The sequence below is a fragment of the Misgurnus anguillicaudatus genome, chromosome 12 (genome assembly GCF_027580225.2).
Source record: "Misgurnus anguillicaudatus chromosome 12, ASM2758022v2, whole genome shotgun sequence".
Taxonomy (NCBI): Eukaryota; Metazoa; Chordata; class Actinopteri; order Cypriniformes; family Cobitidae; genus Misgurnus; species Misgurnus anguillicaudatus.
This window is the reverse complement of record NC_073348.2, coordinates 26,253,929-26,273,898: the sequence shown is the minus strand read 5'-3', so window position 1 is coordinate 26,273,898 and position 19,970 is coordinate 26,253,929. Positions and strand designations below refer to the sequence as shown.

The 19,970-nt window shown below is 36.3% G+C and overlaps 1 protein-coding gene across 1 annotated transcript; it reads left to right on the top strand.

Annotated features, from left to right (window-relative positions):
- The first annotated feature begins 651 nt into the window (after positions 1–651).
- On the top strand, positions 652–17,584 carry slc43a2b (solute carrier family 43 member 2b). Its single transcript, XM_073874232.1, has 14 exons — positions 652–940; positions 1,442–1,661; positions 7,195–7,480; positions 7,574–7,629; positions 7,850–7,926; positions 11,459–11,551; positions 11,653–11,786; positions 12,201–12,403; positions 12,940–13,077; positions 13,932–14,064; positions 14,180–14,312; positions 15,546–15,619; positions 15,892–16,017; positions 16,125–17,584. Exons 2-14 carry the CDS (start codon positions 1,502–1,504, stop codon positions 16,282–16,284), a joined length of 1,773 nt encoding a protein of 590 aa, XP_073730333.1. The 5' UTR covers positions 652–940; positions 1,442–1,501; the 3' UTR covers positions 16,285–17,584.
- The last annotated feature ends 2,386 nt before the right edge of the window (positions 17,585–19,970 follow it).

Sequence of the window (19,970 nt, the reverse complement as noted above, 5' to 3'; positions counted from 1 at the left end):
CGCTTTCCAAGAATGCGCATGCGCAAAGCCTATTCTATTCTTGATCAGAATTAACTATATTACACATGCTACAGCTACTGCTACTAGGTGACCACATTTTGTAACTTCTAAAAAACATTTTTTTGTTGTTTTGCAAGAGAAACAATCTCGTGTCTATGAGGTCATACATCCCACTCCGTCACCTTTTCAGACACTTCGAGCTGTTTTTGTTGATTGGGGAAGATGACACACGTACTTTAGGGTACTGTTTTTTTGTTGTTGCCTTATCTACATTTTGCAACGTGCAGCCTTTTAGTTAACCTCTTTACACACTACAACAAAAAACAAGTTACCAAGTGTTTTTTCTGCTCTTCTTTGCGTGGTTTACAAATGAAACTTGACAGTGTAATGCTTGAAGCAAAATCTAAATGTAATGTAATTCAAACTAGGTATAGCATTTCTTTGAAAGGTCCAATCTATGGTGTTGAGAAATACCTATAATCAATAAACCCAGTCAAAAAAGGACCTGGGCGTATTTAAAGAAACGACAGATGTAACACGTTTCCTGTTCTCCACCAAACCTCATTCAACCGCTCTTCAAAAAGAGATAAATATCTGGACATTGAGACATATTCAGTGAAAGAGACCAAGTTTGTGAGAAGCGAATCATCCACCTGTGTGCAGCCCGTGATTTTTCAGTGCGTAATGTAACTGTTCGCTGATTTGCTGACAGGCATACTCAGCCTCCCAAATTATCCAATAGAAACGCGTGATACATTCGCATATGAAATCGCTATAAATGAGACACTCGCCCCTGAAGTATTTCTCAGTACGTGCCGGTAACTGCAGGGGTGAGAGAGAGAGAAAGATAGGGGGAGAGAGAGAGAGGTTGGCAAGACATCAGGGGAGAGACGACTTGGCACTTGAAGACCATAAGGCAGAGCTTATCTGTCACTCAAAGGTAAGAATGAATTATATATACATTTAAAATACACATATATATGTTCACGTTATAAATATGTAATGTGTTTATCATTATTTTATTACAAATAACTACTAAAAAGTGAATTCATATAAATAGTACTAATAAACTTTAATGAGGAAAGTGTTAGTAAAGTTTTTATTCTTCTTATAATAAAGCATATTGTGATCTAGTTATATCATGTCAGAGCTTTCTCTTTCCTTTCAAAGCTGATTTATGATGTCTCTAGTGGTGTAAAGTGAATGTCCCTTGAACACCGAATTACAAAAGAGCCACAATGACTTTGAAAAAAGTGTCAAAGTGATATACATAACAAAGGTGTTAATCTATAAAGTCACTTTTTGTTGAAGCTATTATTAGTGAATAACTCACACATTTACATTTGCCCTTGAAATGCTACCAGTTAAGCTACAGGGTACATTTCCAAACAATACAGTATCAAATGAATAAATGAATAAACCCCATCTCTTTCATCAACAGATTTAAGGTTTCCCATCCACATCACCCTCTCATCTTTCTACTTTCCTGAGCCTTGCAGTCATGGCACCGACTTTGGCCACAGCGTTTGCCCGTCGATGGTGGATGGCGGTGACGGCCATTATTGAAAACTTGCTCTTCTCTGCTGTTCTGCTGGGCTGGGGCTCCTTACTGATCATGCTGAAGTCTGAGGGCTTCTATTCGTACCTCTGCACAGATCCAGGTGAGAATTACAACCAAAAATGCTTTTATATGTCAAGAGATTACTTTTTAAATTACACTAAATTAAGTTGAGAAAACCATTTATGTATGGTTGCTTTAAGAACCCAGAAACCAGTATTCTTCTCTGAAGGACAATAATATAGCACTAAAAATTATTTTATCTCCAAAGAACCAAATACCTGAAACTGAGCAATTACAAAATCTGTGTATCATAGATTAATTAAAGAAATGAAAATGATGCTGATTTTAAACTCGAGTGTTGTGTAATCTATCACTGACAGTACTGTTTATATGGTGTAACTGATATAGAGCGAAACCTTTGTGTTCACCTTCTCTAAGGAGGAGGAATCTTCCCTCAGGACCACAGGAACTTCCAATAAATCAGTTGTTGTTAATCACAGTGCCATGGTTTTGTTAAACACTGGAATGTAAATGGGCATTCCCAGGGTCTCTAATCTAATCAAACTGAGCCTTAAACTGAGAACTCTATAGTGATGGTTTAATATAAATTAACATGTTTATGATAATGCGTTTATCAGATAAGCAACACATACTGATTTCAGAATTGATTAATAGTCAGTTAGCAGTGTGTCACAATAAAGGGCACATTGGTCTTACTGTGGCTGGTGATGCCCTTTAATCACTATCTCGTTTTCTCTTGGGCAATAGGTCTTGATTTAAAAGAACATTCAGGCCTATTTGACCACAAAAGCCGGATTGACGTTCCCATGCAGACAACAAGAAAGAGGGGTAGAGGAGGGTCAGATGAGAAAAGAAGTTGTTTGTGAGGGAAACTGTAGGAGTCGTATCATTTGGGAAGATCTAGGACTACCACATCAGACATGAAGTCTGTAAAGATTTTTGAATAGGAAAGTGCACGAAAGGTCATTTTTAGCTGTCGTAGTTCCTGGTTTCGACATGCACAGCTGATTGCTGGGTTTTTTGGTTTGTCACATTACTATGACGTAATACATCTGTCTCAGCGAAAACCGTCGGTGCACGAGACAGCCGCAAAAAAGCTGAAGTATGCAGCAGCTAGAATGTGTCATCTTAAAGTCCACAGATAAGAATCAAAGGTCCAGGACAGTCAGCATTTATACTGAGGGAATGTTGCATGATGTGTAGCATGTGAGGACACTGGTGGTTTAGCGGTTTAGTGCGCTGGGCCTGATCTCCCATCATGAACATAGGGCTCTATCAGCAATGTTTAATGAAAAACTTACAACAAATCTTGAATCATGAATCAACTTGAATCGTGTTAGGAACACATCGTACACAGAAAAAAATTTACATGAAGGTTCAAAGTCACTTGGGCGGTACTTTTCAAAAAGTACACTTTTGTATCTAAAAGGTACAAATATCTAAGGTACATGCTGGTACCTTTTAGAGGTACATACAACAATAGTACTGTAAAAAAAATCTGTAGAAATTACAGTATTACTGGGTATAACTGTCAACTAGCTGCCAGTAACTTACTGTAGATTTAAAATTTTTGTATTTTTGTTATTTACTGGCAACAGTTTGTTCAAAGTAAAATGAACATGAAACATGTTCAGTCTTTTTCTTCAACAGTAAGTTGCTGCATAATTACAGCAATTTTTTACAGTGACAAATACAACTAGTGTATTGTGAGTGTCTTTCACTGCAAAAAAATGATTTTCAAAATCTTAATATTTTTGTCTTGTTTTCAGTAAAAATATCTAAAAATTCTTAAATAAAGATGCTTTTTCTTGATGTGCAAAACAACCCAAGAAAATAAGTCTAATTTTTAGACCAAAATATCAAATGTAAGTTATTTTGTGCATAAAACAAGCAAAAAAATCTGCCAATGGGGTAAGCAATTTTTTTCTTGAATTTAGTGTTTATGAAAAATGTTCAAGATTTTTTGCTTACCCCACTGGCAGATTTTTTTAGCTTGTTTAATGCACAAAATCACTTAAATTTGATATTTTTGGTCTTATTTTCTTGGGTCGTTTTGCTAATCTTACATCTTAATTTAAGAATTTTTTTATATTTTTACTTAAAACCAGAAAAAAATACTGAGAATGTTTTTTGCAGTGCATTCACAGCTTCTTACATTTTATCAGAGCTGTCCAACAACATACATAAGGGCTGTGAATGTGATCAACCCATCCTTTGTATTAATGCATCAACAGTTGTTTAAAATGAAATTTCCTCTAGGAATGTGTGTTTAAAGTTTACTGGGTCATTTTGGGATCAGTTTAAACATTTTGAGTACAACTATCCTTTCTGTACGAAGGTCTTTATTTTTATGTGGCCTTTAGAAAAGCAACTCCTATCAGTTAAACATAGTTGAGCAATTATATGAAAGCAATATTAATTATATAGTTATATACCAATGTGTTACAGGGTAGACATTTTATTATAGTAAAGTTAACTAATAAAATTCTCAACTGATTGGCTACCAGGTTCAGTCAGTTCATTATGTTCTTCACTGCAAAAAATAAATTTCTTGTTTTCAGTACAAATATCAGAAAAATTCTTAAATTAATATGCATTTTTTATGAGCAAATTTACCTTAGAAAATAAGTCTAGTTTCTAGACAAAAAACAAACAAACATAACATTAAAGTGAATTTTTGCTTAAAACAAGCACAAATAAATTCATCTTTCAGTAAACAAAATCTAAAAATTCTTAAATTAAGATGCTTTTTTGATGAGCAAAATGACCCAAGAAAATAAGTCCAGTTCAAATTTGTGCATAAAACAAGCAAAAAATCTTGAAATTTTTTCTTAAACACAAAAATCAAGAAAAATTTGCAGATTTTTTTTGCACAAAATCACTTAAATTTGATATTTTTTGATCTAAAAACTAGACTTATTTTCTTGGGTCGTTTTGCTCATCAAGAAAAAGCATCTTAATTTAAGAATTGTTAGATATTTTTACTGAAAACAAGACAGAAATACTAAGATTTTTTTTTCTTGAAAATCATTTTGCACAGTGTGGGGTAATACAATACAATAAAATAAAAATATATTTTTTCTTAAACACTTAATTCAAGAATTTTCTTTACCCCACTGGCAGATTTTGTAACTTGTTTTAAGCACAAATTTACTTAAATTGTATATTTTTTTGTCTAAAAACTAGACTTATTTTCTTATGGTCATCAAGAAAATACATCTTGATTTAAGAATTGTTTAATATTTATACTAAAAACAAGACAAAAATACTAAGTAAGAAAGTCCTTTGTTCTTAGTCTACCCTTTAAATCAAAAGCACACACATGCACACATACTCCCAACATGTTTTTCGCCGAGAGCAGGTCATTGGTATCTGTCAGGGTGTGTTCTGCAATAGCGACTAGCAATAATCAATGTTATTATGTAGGCCTGGCAGCCATTAGCACATCTAAGTAAACAACCCCACTGGGGGATCTCCGGACACCCCCTCTTTATTTGAGATGCATTTACAGTGGCCAAAGGGGACAATTCTCGCATAGCTTCGGAAAGCCAGCAACTCACTGAGATTGACACGGCTCCTTAGGTGCGGTGTGAGAGAAAGTTCACAACTGGGTGCAAAACACGTCAGGACATTCCACACTTTGTGGCTCAGGAAAGAATACACGTGTTTAATCAGAACGAGATTAGCTTTATCTAGTGAATGTGGTCATAAACAACCTCCCACAAAAACACCAATCAAAAAATATATAAAACGCTTATCAAGCATGGTGGTGCTTTTTGCATGTTTTCAAGAGTGGTTTATATTGAAAACCATACAGATCAAGTAAGATAACTAGTTCATAAATGCCAGCTGTTATTAATGCAGTTCGCCGTCAAATGCTTTATATGTGTGTGCATAGTGAGATAATATAAAACATGTTTGTACAATAGTCCAAAAGGACGATTATAAATTGCGTTCCCACAGATGAACAAGATAAAGGAACAGCGAATGCATGCTTTCTACTGTATCGCTTATCTCTTGTCTTTAATGAGGCCACATATTGGTGATTCCTCACTCAAGTATTTTACTGCTGGGTGAAGGTCTGTGTCAGACACTTTGTACAATAGCTGCAGTCTGAGAAAACCAGTTTAATCCAGAGTTAATTCCATGCAAATCCAGCTGGTTTGTGCTGGGTTTTGATGTAACAGCATAGCCACGCAACCCTAGTGCTAAAGTCCTACTGTACCGCCCTGTACAGAAGGGCTGAAAGCAAATTGATGAGATTTTTATTTGTTTTAAAGAATAACTTTTAAGCGCTACATTTATTTCTATATATAGAGAGTGATGTAGCAAAGTGCTCTTACCTGCTGTAACCTTGCATTAATCCATTGATTGTTTCACCCATGTTGTGTTGATACTGTAAGGCTAAACAAAAAAGACTGTCATTAACTTAGATCTTCTACTTAAAGGGACACTCCACTTTCTTTGAAAATAGGCTTATTTTCCAGCTCCCCTATAACATTTGATTTTTACCGTTTTGGAACCCATTCAGCTAATCTCCGGGTCTGGCGGTACCACTTTTAGCATAGCATAGCTTAGCATAATATATTGAATCTGATTAGACCATTAGCATCACGCTCAAAAATAACCAAAGAGTTTGGATATTTTTCCTATTTAAAACTTGACTTTTCTGTAGTTACATCGTGTACTAAGAATGACGGAAAATTAAAACTTGCGATTTTCTAGCCCGATATGGCTAGGGACTATACTCTCATTTTGGCGTAATAATCAAGGACTTTGCTGCCGTAACATGGCTGCAGCAGGCGCAATGATATTACGCAGCACCCAAAAATAGTCCCCTTAGTATCTTTCAATAGCTGGGGACTATTTTCGGGCACTGCGTAATATCATATCGGCCTAGAAAATTCTTTACTTTTCCAAGTGTATAATGGGAGAAAACAAGAAACAACTTTTGACTTTGAACCCCCCAAAAAGTGCATCCATCCTTCATAGTAGTAATCCACATGGCTCCAAGGGGTTAATAAAGGTCTTTTGCAGGTAATCCATGCAATATTGTATGAAAAATATCTATATTTTAAACTATCTTTGGTTACGACGCCATCTTGGACTCAATTCACAAAAGTCACTGCGCAAGGTACCCATGGCACAAGTGCTCACTACGCTAAAACTCTTGCACGAGTCCAAGATGGTGCCATTTCCTGAAACTAGTTATTATAGTTTCAGTTTGAAATATGAAATTATTTTACACAATCACATTGATTACCCGCAGAAGACCTTTATTAACCTCTTGGATTACCTCTGTGAAGGATGAATGGACTTTTTTGGGATTTAAAATCAGAAATTGTTCCCTGATTCCTGTTTTCTACCATTATAAAGCTTGAAAGAGCAAAGAAATGTAAAATAACTCCTTATGTGCTCGTCTGAAAGATGATGGACATATGTACCTCGGATTGCTTGAGTGTGAGTAAATCATGGGGTAATTTTGATATTTGGCTTGAGTATTCCTTTAATGTCTTAATTTTATTGAGATTATTCTTTCTAATGGGATGGAATTTAATAGATAATTCACATGCTGATCCATCTCTCGTTCTCTTTGTCTTTCTTTTCTAAAGGCAACAGCTCGACGACAAACCTCTCCTCGTCAGCTGGGCATTCATCGCAGTCTGATGATCCAGACTACGAATATGGCGATTTCCACAGTAAAGATGGGGTGGAGGTAGTCCCTCTGAACCATCCTGAGGACCACCTGAGAATGAACGGCTGGCTGATCTGTAAGGAACAGGACGAGATGCTCAATCTGGCATTCACCGTGGGATCCTTCCTTCTCAGCGCCATTACGCTCCCACTCGGAATCGTCATGGACAAATACGGCCCGCGTAAACTCCGTCTCCTTGGCAGGTACAGCAGATACCATGTGCTCAAGAGACCATGTTGACTTGTATTTAAAGCATTGGTAGTGTTGACCTCTGAAGAATGTGTATTCTATTCCAGTGCCTGCTTTGCTCTCTCTTGCCTCATGATCGCTTATGGTGCCAGCAATCCAAATGGTAGGACCATCATTTATTTTAATTTCACATTAATTCAATCTTTGACATTACCAAACTCAGTCAATATTAAATATCAAGGTTATTTTTCACAGCATGTTCTTTACATTATGTAGAATGAGTTTATGTAGAAAACAGTAAATCACAGGCATGTGTTTGCCCACATGAGTTTGTTTTTTGCTTAAAATGAGACCCATTTGTCTGTCTTTTGACTCTTTTCTAGATCTATCCGTCCTCATCTTCATCGCTTTGACCTTCAATGGCTTCGGAGGAATGTGTATGACCTTCACATCACTTACAGTATGTGTTTTTGTACTTTTGAATGGATCCTTTCTACTTGTATTCGGTCTTTCCTGTTTGCCTGTGATCGTTGTTTCTCATTTTCCTCTCAGTCTCTCTTCTCACTTCTCTCTCGCCCATCGTCTCTCAAGTGCAATACAGCAGGTTAATCATTAGACCCATCTGTTGCAGGATTTTGTTGACTTGCTTCTGTTGCTGTACAGGCACCGTGCATTAACTCCTGATGGTGTACAATCCAGTGTAGTGACCCAGTAAGAACAGCCTCCGGTTATCATGTGCTCAGCGTGATCTGAGGAAATATATGACCTTATTGAACTCTCATGAAACGCTCGCACCCAAGGTCCAAGAGCAACCTTTTGCCACACCCGCTAATCACAAATGAGTTTACCAAGTATTCATATTTCTTAGAAACTTTTTTCTTTTTTTTACAATTATTTACACTGTAAAGGGTTTCTGTAGAGATTACAGTTTACTGGCAACTAGCTGCCGGTAAATTAGTGTAGATTTACTGCCAACAGTTTGTTCCAAGTTAAATGAACATGTATCATTTTCAGTCTTTATCTTCTACAGTAAGTTGCTGGCAACCAGCTGCATAATTACAGCAAATTTTTTACAGTGTGTATTTTTGTAAGACGTTTTGTCTAATGTATTTTTATTTCATTTAAATAATAATAATAATCTAATTGTTATACACTGTTAGAAAAAAATGGTCAAAATATGTACCCCATCATGGTACTGCATCAGTATACTATTGCCAGTAACGTACTGTAGATTTAAATGTATGTTTAAGTGTTAATCAGAATAGTTTTTACAGAATAAAGCTAAAATAATAGCCTCATGCAAAGAACCTAAATCTAAAGGGACAAAAAAACGAACCTAAATCTAAAGGGACAAAAAAAAGGTTGATTAGGATTTCTGGCTCCCAAAATGCTTTGCATGAGACTGTTATTTTATAGTTTTATTCTGTAAAGACAAAGATTTGTTAATGTTAAATGTTCATTTAGCTTTTAACAAACTTTTGCCAGCTTATAACATAAATTTTAATCTACAGTAAGTTACTGGCAAACAGCTGCATAACTACAGCAAAACAATTTTACAGTGCACTGCAAAAAATGACTTTCCTATTTAGTATTTTTGTCTTGTTTTCAGTACAAATATCTAAAATTCTTAAATCAAGATGAATTTTCTTGATGAGCAAAATGACCTAAGAAAATAAGTCTAGTTTTTAGACAAACAATATCAAATTTAAGTTAATTTGTGCTTAAAACAAGCAAAAATATCTGCCAATCGGGTAAGAAATTTTTTTAAAAAAATAAGTTTACTTTTTTTAAACACTTAATTCAAGAAAAAAATCTCAGCACATGTTGGCTGATTTTTTAGCTTGTTTTAATCACAAATTCACAAAAAATGTCTATTTACTAAACTTATTTTCAATTTGCTCATCAAGAAAATGCATCTTAATTTAAGAATTTTTAGATATTTTTACTGAAACCAAGACAAAAATTCTAAGCAAGAAAGTATTTTTTTGCAGTGTTTTTAAAAAGTACGTAATATGTTCCTAATGGGGCGATTTCCCGGACAGAGATTAGACTAGTCCTAGACCAAAATAAATGTAAGAGCTGTCCAAACTGAAAACAACTTGCACTGAAATATCTTAAAATACACTATAAAAAATTCCGTAGAAATTGCAGCTGGGTTGCCGGTAACTTACCGTAGATTTAAATTTATGTTTTTTACTAGCAACATTTTGTTCAAAGTTAAATGAACATTAAACATTTACAAGTCTTTGTCTTCACAGAGTAAAACAAAAAAAACAGCATCAAAATCTGAAGCAAAAAACTGAAAAAGGTTGATGATGATTTCTGGTTCCCAGAATGCTTTGCATGCGGCTGTTATTGTATAGTTTTATTCTGTAAAGATAAAGACCTTTTAATATTTAACATTTATTTAACTTTGAACAAACTCTTGCAAGTAAATAACATAAATGTAAATCTACGGTAAATTACCGGCAACCCAGCTACAATAACATTGTAATATCTACTGATTTTTTTACAGTGTACATCAGTGCCCTTTGTTTTGCCTCAAAATGCACACACGTAATGTTTTTAGTAAGGCACGTTTGTTAAAACTAGTTATTTTCTAATTAAACCAAGGCCTACAGTAGTCCTGGCTTAAGCTAATCCCTTTTGGGAAACCACCCCTAGATGTACCATTAGGTCCAGATATGTATACATTTGTTACCAATATGTACCTTTTAGATATAAATACTGTATATACACTGTAAAAAGTGACACCTAAGAAATGTAAATTTATTCAACTTAATATTTTCACCTAAACTGAAACTAAAGGGAAATTTTTAATTGTTGAATAAACTTACATTTTTTTAGGTGTTACCAATTGTAGTATTTTTGAAGTCGATCCAACTTTTCACGTTTTACAATGTACCAGGTATAAGCAAAGCTGTACTTTCTGAAAGTACATATTTTAAACATTTTTTCTGACAGGTTTTTTTTTAATTGTATCATATTGTAAGCTGACTTGTAACCTTGAGTCATTTATTCACCATATACATTGTGTTTGGTGATACCAATCTAGTATGCAGTGTAGATGTTGACCACCACCCAACAATCGCTTTAGGAGACTTTTTAACAAAAAAAAAATCCTCATTTCAGCTCTTTTGTTAGGAACATTCTTACGTAATAGGACACTTGCTGACGCTCATCCACTTTACTGTCACAAGAACAAGGCATAACCGTGGGCAGTCCCGGTCTGAGCTTCAATTAAAACCATAAAAGAGAATCAGTTGTAGCTGGTTTAGACCAGACAGGTCAAACCTCAGTTCTGCTGTCCCACTTCCTCTTTTAGTGAAAGAAAACAAGGAAGAAAGAAAGAAAAGTATGATTTGTTAGGAAATTCCACAGTGAAATATTTTTTCTCCACATTTGTCCAATAAGTATACCCAAATACTTGTAGTCTTTTACTTGTGTAGTCCTCTGTCACATCTTTCTCTCTTTCTTCTCTGTCATCCCCCACACGCTCTTTCTTACAGTCAATGGCTCTGAACTGAACAGCCTTTCACTGCTGATTTACTGGGATTTCATCAGCACATAATTGTTGGCCGTCTCTCCTCGACTTCTGCTGTATTTACAGAATGACTATAGATCATTTGTCTTTGGTCTTGCTAGTGCTGTGTCCTCTACAAAATGGTTTGAACCGCCACAGTGCACAAACCTTTTTTTCTGAATCTTTCCAGTATTTTTGTCATCAACCTAAATCTTAAAAAAGTATGCTTACAATCTGAAATATAATACATCATATTAAATATATTAAAATCTAAAATGTTACAATATAAATTGTATAATTGTGAACTGTAATTGGATTTCTGTACTTTTCTGTAAATTCTGCTATGGTTGTAAATGATGACAGATTGTATTCAGTTCAGTTTTATGTATAAAGCACCTTGCACAATTCACACTGTTTTCAAAGCAGTTTTACATAAAAATTGAGCTGTTTTCTTCATATTTTCTTCCAGTTGCCCAACATGTTTGGTGACCTGCGTTCCACATTCATCGCTCTCATGATTGGCTCATATGCTTCATCAGCTGTGACGTTTCCTGGGGTCAAGGTTCGATAGATTAAACTGACAAATACCAATTAATAATGCAACATTGTGTTCCCAAGACAATGATGAATTACAGTCAGTACTGTGTGTTATTTTTTCTCTAGGTGATCTATGACCTTGGTATTACCTTCATAATGATTCTGGTGGTCTGGGCCGCCTGTGCGGGTCTCGTCTTTCTAAACTGCTTCTTCAACTGGCCTCTTGAGCCTTTCCCTGGACCAGAGGACATGGACTACACGTAAGAGTACACACAAGCACATCTCCTACACGTCATAATTCTGCAATATCTAACACTAGGACAGTGTTCATATACTACTAGTACCACCAAGGTCAGGGGTTTAAAGGAAATACACTTAAGAAAAGGGAGTCGGGAAGAGTACCAAAACACACTTGTAGCCAATCAGCAGTCTGCTAACCGACATCGTTGCGTATGTGTGGGGCGGGTCTATCAAAAAAAAGGTCCAGATTCTATTGGGGTGGGCCTTGTTTGTTTAGGTGATTTCAAATATCAACATTGGCTTTCAGAGATCATGCACCCCGCCTTTAATCATCATGGAATGCATGATAAAATGTATGCATTCAATGTGCTGTCACTTTGAATTAAAGCATCTGCTATGCATAATTTTTAATGTAATACTGACTTTTTTCCCAGTGTCAAGATCAAGTTCAGTTGGTTGGGCTTTGACCACAAGATCACCGGAAAACAGTTTTACCACCAGGTGACGACAGTCGGCAAGCGTCTGAGCGTGGACAACACTCAGAAACAGAAAGAGCTGCAGGCCAAGGAAGCAAACAAACTCTGCCTGTCCACCATGGACCTGGAACTGAAGTGTGATACCAAAGAGGAATCTCAGTGACCATGATACAATAAATAACTTTTAAGATGCGAGTCCATATGCAATAGGGGCCAATAAAGTATTACTTTCAAATATATCTGTGCACTAAGTAGACAATAGGTAGACAATTGTACCTTTCTGTCGCTGGGGTGGTACCCTAAGGTTCCATTTTGTACCGTTACAGGTATACTATGTACCTTAAGGACATATTGTGTATATTTAAAGGTACATTTTATACAAAATTGTTCCTTATGGTACACAATATGTCCGAAGGGTAATATTGTACCCTAAAAGGTACACCATTTCAATGTGTTGTATACCCATAAAGGTACTAAATAAACAGTGTGCCAACAAACTAGGTCTGTTATTACTTAGCTAGCTGACTACAAATATGTCAAAGATCTGTTTGGCACAATAATCTTTAAACTGTTTCTTTGCCATAAGGTCCTCTTGATGACCACAGCTGTGTTGCGTTCATGTATTTCTTGTTGAACCAGGGTTGGGACATAGAAGGGTTAATTTTTTGTCTTTGTTGTTTTGTTTTCGCAGCTCAGTCATTTATGAAGAGCATAACCAGTCCACTCTTCATTTTGAGTCTGGTGACCATGTGTGTAACTCAGCTACGTCTCATCTTCTACATGGGAGCCATGAACAACATCTTGGAGTCTCTCAGTGGCGGAGATTTCCACACAGGTGTGTGTTTGTGTGTAGATGTATAGAAGTAGACACCTCTGTTGGATACAGTATGTCAATTTTATGGCACTTTCTTTGTTAGTTCTTGTCCTCTTTTTATAACACAACAAATAATTTATATCACAGACCGCAGATGACCCCGGGCCGGATCCACACCGGAACCGTGCCAAAGTCATCAGCTTTGGTGCGGATCCGGCCCGGGTCATCTGCTGTCTGGGATAATGTTTAATTTTGCTGTCGTTACCAACAAAGCTGCACTTTTTATTTATGAAATGAAACCTTAATACACTTACTAATAAAGGTGCTTCACGATGCCATAGTTTAGAAGAACCACTTTTTCATTATAAAAAGAAATAAATAGTTCTTTTAAAAACCTTTAACTGACTGGTTCCAAAAATCTTTCTTCTATGGTCCCTTTTAAGCACCTTTATTTTTAACCCTTGAGAACCCACAGGGTCAAATTTGTTCAATAGAATAAATGGGTTTTTGGATTTTCCTGGGTTCTCCAGGGTTAAAAGTGCTTTACAGTTTCAGAATAAGATTTTTTTTACATTTTGATGTTATTTTCTTCTAAATTGCTGCTTTTTTGACTGTTTTTTGCAGTTGAAAAAATTGAATTTGGTAAGAAGCTATCGCAAAGCAGTAAAATAGCAGTAGAAACCAGTAGAGCGTGTGTTCCTAAAGCTTGTTAATCTACCATTTAACCTTCTCCTGAAAAGTCTGTCCCCTCACCTCTGAGTCTCTAGGGTACATTAAACTCAACCATTAAACAGAATAGTTATTAACCAACCTCAGGTGTTATCCATTAGACAGTGTTAGAGTAGTCTCTCACTTTCTCTCTCTCTCTCATTTAGTGAGTCTCTATACATCAATTTTCGGCGTAATGCAACTCTTGTGTTTGATGACGACGCCGGTCATCGGTCAGATCATGGACTGGAAGCTGAAAGAGTGTGATGATGGAGAAGTCAATGAGAAAGATCACAACAAGTAGGTTGCAAACTGTGAAAATGATGTAAATAATCATTATTAGAATGGATAATGTGAGTAAATCAGTGACAAAGTTTTTCTGATGTTTAATCAAGTGTCTCATTATTTTTTTCAGAGATGAACCTCAGCCCAAACGCAGAGACAGACAGATCCAGAAAGTGACCAATGCCACGCGAGCTTTCATCTTTACAAACATCCTCCTTGTCGGCTTTGGCGTCACCTGCCTGATTCCTAACTTACCTCTCCAGGTGTGTGTGTGTTCAAGATTACATCACATTCAGGATAGATAGCAATGCCACAATACTAGTACTAGTGCTACTTTAACTTTTTAGTCTTAAAGTAAACTTTGATAACAATTTTTATATTTTTGCATTCGTTTTTAGTTCTTAAAGGCGGGGTGCATGATCTCTGAAAGCTAGTGTTGATATTTGAAATCACCTAAACAAACACGCCCCTACCCCAAAAGAGACAGAGCGCAGCGTGTCATAACCTGAAAACCAAGCCCACCGGGGGGGGGGGGGGAACAATCCATCCGTCTCCATTGACTTTGTATTGCGAGAGGCCGCCTCCTTGTCATTTCTGGATTATAACAAAAACAGAATAATGCCTAAAAGCTGCTGTGTGACAATATGTACAGCTAACAAGCAAAAAAAAACAGAAATAAGTTTTTATAAGCTGTCGACCCCAAAAAACGAGCGTTTAAAGACAAAAAAGTAAAAACTGGCAACTTTTCATAGTACTACTATTAGTAAAACTGTGCCCACTAGAGGGAAACCTAGTCTGCGATCCACTTTTTTCTCCTTAAAGACTGGGTTTTACGGCTCGACAGCTTATAAAAACTTATTTCTGAGTTTTTTGGCTTGTTAGCTGTACACATTGTCACACAGCAGCTTTTAAGCATTATTCTGTTTTTGTTATAAGTCAGAAATGACAAGGAGGCGGCCCCCCGCAACACAAAGTCAACGGAGACGGTTGGATTGGTCCCCCCCGGTGGGCGTGGTTTTCAAATTAGCATAACTGCGCTCTGCCTCTAGTTGCGCCACAACGGAGCCATACCAGACCGAACTTCCCTACCTGAAATGTTGTGGGCGGGGCTAAGTTCGGCTGGCACCCAGGCTACAAAATACTAGTACTAGTGCTACTTTTAATTTTTTGGTCTAAAAGTAAACTTCGATACCAAGTTTTATATTTTTGCATTCGTTCTTGGTTCACAAAAAAAAAATTCTCACAATGCAGTCCAGGTAGTTTGATTTGCATTCCAGTTTAATGACCAGACATAATACCAACCTGCATTTAAAAAGTCTCTTTCAGACTGCCAAAGTACACCACACCAATGGTAAATGTATTAGTGGATGCTTAGTTTTATAGTGTCTCCCTCTAGTGGCCCAATTATGAAACTGCTTCTTAGCCATGTCACACAAATTTGAGTAGAATTATAATTCCATTATAAACTTTTTTTTTTCGTTATTGTCTCTCTCCAGATGCTCTCCTTTGTTCTTCACACTATCGTCAGAGGCTTCATCCACTCAGCTGTCGGTGGACTTTACGCTGCTGTGTGAGTTTATCAGTGTTATCACAAACACAAGATTACTTTCTGCATGTGATCATCACATTTGTCTTTAATCAGTCTGCGATGGCTAGATTAAGCATATAAATGATAAGGCTTGGAACATCAGGTGTACTTTTAGGATCAATATTAATGTTTTACGCACATTTATAGCTCCTTAAGAAACAATGATAATAAATGTTAATAAAAAGAAATAAGTCAAAGATTTTAAAGAAATTGATCTCTCTTTAACGTGTAAATGTATCTTTATGTGTTTGCAGGTACCCATCATCTCAGTTTGGCAGTCTGACTGGAATGCAGTCTTTGGTTAGCGCTGTGTTCGCTCTGCTGCAGCAGCCTTTGTTCATGGCCATGATGGGACCTTTAAATGGAGACCCGCTCTGGGTAAAGACACACACACTACATATAAGAGACCTTGAGTGATATTAAATGGATTAAATGCCTGTTAGGCATGTTCTGACCTCACGTCCCATTTGGGTCTCTTTCTCTGGGTGAACGTGGGTCTGCTGGGCGTCAGCATGCTGGGGTTCCTGTTACCACTTTACCTGCTGTTCTTCAGGAAGACTCTGCACAAAAAGAGAAAGGACAGAGAAAACTTGGCTAAAATCTACCTGAAAATCAACGGCAGCGATGTTCCAGAGGCGTTTGTGTAAAGAAAGTAAATGAAGGTGTGGACAGAACGGAGAGGCAAAGACATTGAAGATGAGAAACACACTATTGTGCCTCTCTTAACAGGCTTAGTAACTCAATGGATAAAAACAAGACTGAGAAATGCAAAAAGCAACATGGGAAAAATGGTGTTTTGGGGCATTTTATTTGAATTATAAAATATAATTTATGCATACATGGTACACATGGCAACATTTTAACCCTGAATGTCTCTCTTAAACCTAAAGTGGAAGACATTTCAGTAATTTTGCATATTGCATTTATTTTTGCTGTTGCACGATTTCATACACTCTCGCCTGCATGTATGTTTGAGAGGACAGCTAAAGCAGGCCTGGTGCCAGTAAGCTGTCTTTCACATGAATACACTCATTTATTCTTCTGACCATCATAAGGGATTATAAAATTGTACATCCAGTATAAACCAGTGTGAAAAGCCCAGTCCATCAGGTATAAAGGCCAAGCAATGCTTTGGTATGGCACACACCTTAGTTTATAAGTAATACTTGTTTTAAAGAATTAAATACCATGTAAGTAAACTCTTTATGATGGTGCAAAATGGGTTTTGACACAAATAATAATATGTAATTCATTAATGCAATGCAATTGCTTTCACTAAACACAACATTCCCCCTTCATAATAATTCAGAGAAAGGCTTTTAACATATTTATTTTAAGAGAAATGCATATTACAATCTGATCAGTTTTGATCAAGAGTAGTTTAGGAAAGCCACATTTTATGCATGTCACTTTGTATATATATTTTTTTACAAACATTGACGCGTAAATGAAGGAGGTTTGACTAAGCTAGTTTGATCAGCAAGGTGATGGCTAAAAGCCAAGGCCCAAATATCAGGGGAACAACAGCACTTTTAACACACATATCCCATAAACCCCTCATGACCAATAATTCCCTTTTGTTTGTCTTTCTTGTGCTTGTATACTGTAGTAACCTACTGTGTTGCCTTTGGATTATATGTTAATGAACATACAAACAAGTTCCATAAACATTTGAAACACAGCATAACTCATGCTTTTTGTAAAGACCTTTTTGTGTCGTTTACACAATTGGCGATTGACAGGAGAGCTGTAGCTATAAATACGATGAAAGTGTTTTTATTGTTTTGTTTAATGTATTTATTTTTTCCCTTTATGTTTCTGAATCTAACAGACATGAGAAATTCAACCTCAGTGTTGCAGTAACTGTTTGCTTTCAGTTTTTTTTTCCAAAAATGTTTCATTTGTTGTCTGTATGGAATATACTATTCAATAAAATGTGATTTTAAATTTTGCTTTCATTTTTCTCGAGTGTGAAAATATTATGTGTGTCTGTTAGATTACCACAAAATTTAAAGGTCCACTGTGTAGAGTTTTAGCGGCATCTAGTGATGAGATTGTAAATTGCAACAAACAGTCTACAGCTCACCCCCTTTCTTTCAAAACACATAGAGAAGCTACGGGAGCCACCACAGGTCAAACATGTTATCGCCTGAGACAACATACTGACAAAACGCACTATATACAGTTTGTCCATTTAGGGCTACTGTAGAAACACGATGGCGCAAAATAGTGACTTCCCTGTAAGGGGGCCCGCGGTTTATGTAGATAAAAACGTCTCATTCAAGGTAATAAAAACAATACAGTTTATCGTGTAAGGTCTTTATACACCAATAATATTATAGTTATGTATATTATATTGCTTTTTGTCAAGAGATCCTTCAATGCACTCTTAAAGGTGGTGTGTGTAGGCTACTAGTGATGGTTGCTTTCGAAGCACTCCTTCTGTGGCTTCGAAACTTTTATGAATCTTTTGTTTCAAATCAATTGGTTCGGAGCGTGTTTCAAACTGCCCAAGTCACGTGATTTTAGCAAACGGGGCTTCATTACGTCATACCGTTTCGAAATTCCGATGATTCACCACTAGGGGGAGTTGATCACAAATGACCAGTGTCATATATGGTTAGGTGAACTCGGGTCAGTTTTATTATTACGTGTTCATAAAACATGCATCTTTCTGACTATTATTATTATTATTCAATTTGATTGGATTCGAACCGATCTGATCCGATCTTCGAGGTTTATATAAGTGTTTTTGAAAAAATCTTTTTTTTCCAGCTGATACCTGAATTACAGGACTGTAGTTATGCAACATATTGATACTATTTGCGTTTCTGGAGTTTTCAAGACAACCGGTTGCTTAACGTTACTGACCGCCATGTTCGTTGTTTTAATGTCCTTCCACCTCGCGCATATGCGTAAATTCAATGACGCGGCAAGTTTAAGTTATTAATTATAAAATCAATCCTCTGAGTTATGGATCGATCTTTAGAAATTAATATGAAAATCGATTCAGAATTGGTAAATTGATTTTTTCAACACAGCCCTACTTCTGACTAATAAAGCTACAATTTTGACTACTTTTTGTTTAAAGACAGATTTAATGAAAAACATGTGCATAATTAAAAGGGGAGTTAGTTTTAATGATTTGTTTCTGTGGTAATAAAAACATAATGGTTCATTCTTTATGTCTTTAGGGGGTCTTTATACACCCCTGATAATATAGTTTTGTATATTATTTTGCATTTCTGTCAAGAGATCCTTCTGAAAATTACACACTGCACCTTTAAAGCAACACTAAAGAGTTTTTGCTTTTTGCTCCCCCTACAGGTTGGAAGCGGAATTGTCCATTACCACTGTCGTAAATAATTTAGCCTACTGCAGAAAAGCTGGCTCTGATTGGATTGTAGGTCTGCCGTAAAGCAAGTTTTTGTAGTTTTCACTCGAACTACAGGACCGCGACCCGACAGTTGGAAACTTCTTTAGTGCGGTTTTGGCCGATAGAGGCCTGCAAAGCGAATGTGAAAGTGCCGTTCACCCTGTTTTGAGTGGATGAACGACTGAAACCTTTTTGGAAACGTTATTTTAAGGTAAAAAAAACCTCTTTGGTGTTGCTTTAATACATTAGAGACATAGTCAAACATTAAACATTACTTTCACTAATACATTTTTAAAATCAAAATTAACTGTTAACATAAGTGAATGCACAATGAACTAAAATTAACATTTGTTTTGGTATAACATGCTGAACATGCTATCTTGTTAGTTTGTGTTAGCTTATGCATTAATGTAAGATAATATGCAAAACTATTTTGTGTGCATAATTAGAATTGAAATAAAATGACAAAATCTATAAAGCATCTAATAAATAAAATCAGGCATATTGCACTGTCATGGAGTCTGACACAGAGAGTAGAAAAGTCTGCTTACTGGACAAAAACAAAGATGTTTAGTTAGCTACGGCTTTGAGTTTGCAACTGGATTAGGCAAGATGAATTACCACACAGAGACTGTGCTTAGTTGTGCAATGTGTGCTTTGAGAAAAGCCATGGCTTGGGTAAATCAGAATGCAACTAGAGGAAAATAATCGGATGGTGGGATCTGACAACAGATGTGCTATAAATAGACTTCACCGGTTTATTGTTACATAATTTCTGTCAGAAGATTAAATCTGACTTATAATAACAGACCTGTGCACATAATGAGGTCAACAATCAATGATACCACCACCACCTGCTGATACATAACAAAGGGGAGCACATACCTCGGACGGTCGTCCCCGGTTTTTTAAAGAGATTAAAAAGCAACACAGGATCCACCCCCAGTGACGTCAGTA

Excerpts from the sequence above, each read along its gene's own strand:
- slc43a2b (XM_073874232.1), top strand. The coding sequence starts at position 1,502 with ATGGCACCGACTTTGGCCACAGCGTTTGCCCGTCGATGGTGGATGGCG. Across the intron at positions 7,630-7,849 it reads TGGTGCCAGCAATCCAAATG|ATCTATCCGTCCTCATCTTC; the intron begins GTAGGACCATCA and ends ACTCTTTTCTAG. Across the intron at positions 11,552-11,652 it reads TGACGTTTCCTGGGGTCAAG|GTGATCTATGACCTTGGTAT; the intron begins GTTCGATAGATT and ends TTTTTTCTCTAG.